This window comes from Sinocyclocheilus grahami, unplaced genomic scaffold (assembly GCF_001515645.1).
Source record: "Sinocyclocheilus grahami isolate Dianchi unplaced genomic scaffold, SAMN03320097.WGS_v1.1 scaffold346.1, whole genome shotgun sequence".
Classification (NCBI taxonomy): Eukaryota; Metazoa; Chordata; class Actinopteri; order Cypriniformes; family Cyprinidae; genus Sinocyclocheilus; species Sinocyclocheilus grahami.
In genome coordinates this window covers 1,200,958-1,207,388 of record NW_015505525.1, presented here as the reverse complement: position 1 = coordinate 1,207,388, position 6,431 = coordinate 1,200,958, and the positions used below count along the sequence as shown (strand labels likewise).

Here is a 6,431-nt window from a genome sequence, read left to right as displayed (position 1 = left end):
ATCTAATTCAACATCTGTCTCTTTTACCGCTTATATTATTATAGTGGCTATCAGTATATTTTACAGATACAAAACAGAGTAGCAAGATCTCATATTAACATTATATTAGTTAATTAAATTTTTACAGTTTTGTCTTTACTGTAAATTTAAATTCAATCCCTTTAAGCCTAAAATGTTGCTACCATAATTTTTACAGTAGGGTTCTAGCAACCACAGCTAATACCGTAAATGTTCAGTATATGAATATTAATTTAGTTAAAGTTTTAGTAGTTTTGTTGTGTGTTTTTGTCATTATTAGTTTCGTTTATATTTTGTTTTTTGTTTTTTTTGTTTTTTTGGGGGGGGGGTAATATATGTAAATTTTGTCTTTCCGTTTTAGTTATATTAGAACATCAAATTAAACTTTAGTGCATCAAATTAAATGAGAACTGTTGGCAACTAGCTGAAAATTTCTGAAAAAGTGTATTTTATTGTTTTTTATTTTATTTATTGCTAATGTTTTTTTTATGGTTTTAATTTTAGTTTCAGTTTTAGATTCATCTGAAATAACCCTGGGCAGCAAATAGAAAGGAGTCTTCTATTGTTGATGTCTGGTATAAGTCAAGCTGTGTGTGTGAGTGTATGTGGGTGACATCTGGAGTTCCCTCATGTACTGCAGGGGTCTGCCAAGCAATGGCTTTTTAATAGACACATGTGTGCAAACACACATGCGTGCGCGTCCACATGCACATGCTGTGCCTCCCCTGGATAGAGATGTTCATCTAAGACGTACCAGCGGTGAACAATCCCCCTCCTACTCTGATGCATCTGTCAATGTTCAGCAACTTCCATCTGTGCTCTCTGTGCTTGTGTGCATGTGTGTGAGTGCATTAAAATGATGTTGTGCATAGGAATGAAATAAAGAACGAAAGAAAGAAGGTTTAATTCAGGATGTAATTGAATGTTTGTTCTGTAATTGCTGGTAGTTACAAAATTTCCTGCATGAAATAAATTCCATTTGTTGTGCAACAGCATTAATAATACTTTAGGTCAAGTTTAGAGTGAATTTGGTGTAGAATTAAATGTTCAAATAAACTAGGCTTTTTCAGTTCCCGAAAACAAAGCATGCATATGGACTTACTTTCATCTCTCTTTCGTTTGTTTGCGTCGGCGGGTGAGCTAATTCCCAGAATTCCACTGATGGAGTAGGAGGAGCCTGCAGCATCACTGGTTACAGCAGATACTTGGGTCACTGCCACTGTAGAGGCTAGAAAGTTACAGAGAGGTTAATGAATAGCAGAAGTGTCCTAAAGCATACATGAACATGGTGGACACCATGCTCATTGCACTGAAAGGGCAATCACTTTGGGCAATTATACAGTTTTTAAATATTTTTTATTAAGTTTTTACATATTTTAAATATTTTTCCAAGCTAAATATCATGATTAACTAACTAATTAATTAATAGCATTTTACAACTCAAACTAATCTTGCCTAAACCTTAACACACATTCCTGATGTTCTGCGGGGGTCATTTCTATGATATAATTTCTTGTTTTAAGATTTTTTTTGTCTGTATGATGGTTGTACCACATGACTTTTTTGGATGCACAACACAACTTTGATTTGGAAAATATTACAAAGATGTGAGGCAGTTTTGTGATTTTTTTTTCTTTATAAAAATAATAAAACTGTTAAAGGGGTCATTTGATGCGATTTCAAGTTTTCCGTTCTCTTTGGAGTGTTACAAGTTCTTGGTGCATAAAGAAGATCTGTAAAGTTGCAAAGACTAAAGTCTCAAAACCAAAGAGATATTCTTTATTAAAGTTAAGACTCTGCCACGCCCCCTAAAACGGCTCGTTCTAACACGCCCCCACATATCTACCTCACTATGTGGAAATATTTGCATAACGCCGCCCAAATGTGCACGCAAAGAAAGAAGGTGTGGTTTCAGTAACCGCAGTTAGTGTTGAAGCAGCCATGTCAGGGAGACGCTGTGTGTTTCTAGACGAAAGCAAAAGCACTTTATTTGGCCTTCCGAAAGTAGATGCATTTAGGAATCTTTAAGATTACTTACAACAGAACAGCAATGCATTTTATGGACGACCGTTTCGTGAACCTAGGAGAGGAGGTAATTCTGACTTTGCTATGACAATCTGGCGCTTCTGAATCAGCAACTGTTTTGTTATTAGTTTAAGTATTTGCTATTGACTGTTCAAATGCGGAGTTTTGCGCATCGTGTGTGTGTGTCTGCGAGCGAGTGAGAGAGAGAGAGCGTGAGAGAGAGAGAGAAAGAGAGCGAGAGAGAGAGCGAGAGAGCGAGCGAGTGAGACAGAGCGAGAGAGAGGGGGGGGGGGACACATCACAGTGGAGTCAGCTGTCTTAACCGTGGCTTGTGTACTGCAAACACATACCAGCTTCATCACTGTGTCTGTCACGCGACTCTGTTCCCCTTTCGGGCTCTGTCTTTACATTTATTTTGAAAGATGAAGCTCGCGATTATGGTAAGGGGCGTTACATTTCCGACGAGTGCTTGTGGTGTTCGGCCAATCACAATGCACTGGGTCAGCTGGCCAATCAGAGCAGACTGCGCTTGTCGGAAGGAGGGACTTTGTAGAAAACGAAGCGTTTGAGAGAGGCGGGGCATAGAGGACCTACAATAATGTACAGTATTTGAAAAATAATGTGTTTTTTGAACATTAAATGTGTTTTTAAAGCATGTCATCATATTCTGTTACACCAAATACACAAAATAATGATCTTTAAAAAAGCATCATATGACCATATGACCCAAAAAGCATCATATGACCCCTTTAATAATAATAATAATAATAATAAAATAATAAACCGCCAAAATACTTAAAGGGATAGTTTCGGATCCCATTGACTTGGGAAATACAATGGAAGTCAATGTTTCAAAGAAGAAATAAGTCACGCAGATTTGGAAAAACAACACCCCGAGTAAGTAATAATAGAATTATAATAGTTGTGTCAACTATGTCTTTATTAAGGCTTTCTTTTCCAGATATTTTTTTTTTTTTTTTTGCAGTAGTTATCTTCCCTATTTTAGTCCATTTTAGTCATCGGTTCAATTTCCAGGTAATGCATGGACTAAGAAAATATGTAGCTGTGTAAATGTCTCCTAATATTGATTGTATTGGGTTTTCTGTGATTATAGCTTTTGCTCGCTTAAAGCTTCCAGGCCAATGTCATTTGTTTATGTGTAGTATGTTCTTGAGTTTTGTTCATTTTCCTTTCATGGTTCTTGGCCTGGCGTTTTTCCTGCCAAAGACCTTTCACCAAAACCTGCTGTCACTCAATTTTGGCAACATGCTGCCGCCCAAGGATAAGACGCTAACAAGCTAACAGCTTTTTGACATGTCTGGCTGTCCGTGAGGTCTTGGCGGTAGGGGACGAGGCCACAAAGTCTTCTCTCTGTCAACCCTTCATTCCCTCTCTCTCCTCTTTATCTCACTTCCTGTCAGCTGACGTACAGCCTGAGTGACAGTACAGTGGCCCCAAGGGGACACTAAGGTGTAGAGATGAAGCTAATCCCACATCCCAACAGACTCTGCTAAAATGGAGAAGGTGGGAAACAAGAAAAACAAATCGCTCGGAGAAAAGATAAACGCCTCTGCTCACCCGCCGCTCTCGTTTGCTAACCAGGTGGAAAATGTAATGAATGCATATCCCTCCATTTTTATACTCTTGATTTATCGTTTCAATTATCTGAATCTCTTATTCTTTCGCACTTTTCTCCTCGCGTCAAGGAATGGAAACCCGAAGCGAACGCTTTATATTTAAAATCCCTAAATTTCAATTTTCCGCCTGAGTATGAGAACTATTTATCAACATAATCTGAAGGAGACGGAGAACTGGCGAGTGTTGTGCGTGTGAAATTAATTTAGATTAAGTGGAGGTGTGCGATTATAAAGATTACAGACAGTGAGACAAGCGCAGTTCAATACTTTATTAACTGCCAACGGGAGTTTTCCTCTAAAACTGATCTCAGACCATTTTTGAAGATTCCCCTTTGGTTTTTGGGGTCATTTGAGTGTCAGAACAACCGTATAGATTCAAGGTTTTAATCAAACATTAAAGATAGGGAAGATAGATTGAAATACAGTACAGTAAATGTTTAAAAATCTAAAATCTCAGTTCCCCTCACTGTATAAGAGAGACACAGCCCTGCCTGCGTAAGTGTTATAAGGTAACTGGTATGTTGAAACCTTCAGCAAATAAATTAAATGGAGAGCAAATGAGTACTTCTTTAACTTTTTTACTTTTTACTTTCTCCTGGGATCTCAAATGAGCTCATATATGCTTCAACAATGTCTCAAACTGCTTAGATTTGATCATTTATTTGATCAGAAATACAAAAAAAGTTTAAAATATTTTTTTGTATTTTAATATATTATTTGATATATTTTAATATATTTATCCAGTCTTCAGCCTGACATGATCCTTTAGAAAGTATTCTAATAGGTTGATTTGGTGCTCAAGAAACATTTCAGAGTTTTATAAATGTTGAAAAAGTTGAGCTGCATGTAGAAACCATGATTAATTTTTATCAAAGAATCCTTGAATAAAATGGATGAATAGATCAATAGAATAATGAACATTTTGACGAATAGAAAGTTAAAATCTTTTTTAACATTATAAATATCTTTACTGTCACTTTTGATCAATATAATACGTCCTTGCTGAATAAAAGTACTAATTTCTTAAAAAAAAAAAATCTTACTGACCCCAAACATTTGAATGGGATGTGTACGACAACACCTTTTTTTCAGAAACTACGTTTCTTTCCTTTTTTTAATCCAAACATGTTACTCCCTATATTCCCACCTAGAACTAAAGTTCTGTATTTTGAGTAGTTTGAAATATGACAAAAGTATATGTGAAGTTGACTCTTACCTAAGTTATGGGCAGAGACAGCTCCTGATTGGCCAGGTGGTTGCTGGACTTTAGTGCGAATGATCCTGCAGCAAAGTAGGAGCAAACAGACATTACCATGTGTTTAAGGTTTACCATGCAAGGTGCTGTGATATTGTATATGCTTCAATATAAGTATGCAAATATGTGAAGTGTGTGTGTGTGTGTGTGTTTGTGTGTGTTTGTGACAAATGAGGACATAAATCTGTATAATGACAAGGGTATGACATAGGTATTACAAGGAGAAGGTGACTTTTCAGGACATGGCTCATGCAGGCTGACATGGCAGCAGAGTCTCAAACTTCCTGCATGGCTGCTCAAGCAAAGCACCTTTCCCCTCTCCTCCTCGTCTCTCTCTCTCTCTTTCTCTCTCTCTCGCTCTCTCTCTCTCTCTCCCTCCCTCTGTTTCTTTCTCTCTTGCTCTCGCTCTCTGAGAAAGGTTGTCATTGTACACATGCTGTTGAACCAGTGAGCTGGACACTGCTCATGAATATGTGTTTCTTTTTACTCCACTGACTCAGTCCCGTTGTTTTCCTTTATCTATTCTCTCTTCCTGCATTCTTTCTATCTCTTCTCCATGCATTACTCTATCACTTTTCTAATCTACTGATCACCTTGTTCTCAAAAATGTAGTGGTTTGCACACATACTGTATACAGTACCATTCGAAAGTTTGGGGGAGGTTATACATTTTTAAATGTGTTTGTCTCTTATGTCTTAAGTCTCTTATGCTCACCAAGACTGCATTTATTTGATCAAAAATAGAGTTAAAACATTAATATTTAAAATATTAATACAAGTTCAAATAAGTGTTTTCTATTAATATATTTTAAAATGTAATTTATTCCTGTGATGGCAAAGCTGAATTTTCAGCAGACATTTCTCCAGTCTTCAGTGTCACATGATTCTTCAGAAATCATGCTAATATGATGAAACATCCATGTTGAAAACAGTTGTGCTGCTTAATACTTTTGTGGAAACTGTGATACATTTGTTGGTTACACTTTACTTGAAGGGGTGTGCATAAGACTGATATGACACCTTCATAATCATGACATAACACCAACATAATCATGACATGACATATGTCATGAATATGAAGGTTTTTTTATGCATGTTTATGACAACTGTGTCATTCGCTCAGTTATGTAATTTTTAATGCAAAGATGACATTGTTTGAGATGTCTTTGTTATGGGCTATGGTTAGGGGCAAGGGTAGGGGTAGGGTTAGGTTAGGGTTAGGTCAAATAATGTCATATTTGCATTAAAAATGACTTAACTGAGCGAATGACACTTAATGACAGTTGTCATAAACATGCATACAACCTCCTTCATATTCATGACATGTGTCATGTCATGATTATGAAGGTGTCATGTCAGTCTTATGCACACCCCTTCAAGTAAAGTGTTACCCATTTGTTCAGGATTGTTTGACTAATAGAACATTTATTTGAAATAGATTTTTTAATAAAATTTTATAAATGGCTTTTCTGTCACTTTTGTTCAATTTAATGCATC

General features: G+C 36.6%; 1 protein-coding gene across 1 annotated transcript in view; it reads right to left on the bottom strand.

Annotated features, from left to right (window-relative positions):
- The window catches only part of LOC107548299 (paired box protein Pax-5), a 53,099-nt gene that overhangs the window by 36,883 nt on the left and 9,785 nt on the right, over positions 1-6,431 (bottom strand). The window contains exons 4-5 of the mRNA XM_016228932.1: positions 4,897-4,961; positions 1,121-1,246 (exon numbers count right to left, since the gene is read on the bottom strand). Coding sequence (XP_016084418.1) covers positions 1,121-1,246; positions 4,897-4,961 — 191 coding nt within the window. The remainder of the gene's footprint in view (positions 1-1,120; positions 1,247-4,896; positions 4,962-6,431) is intronic.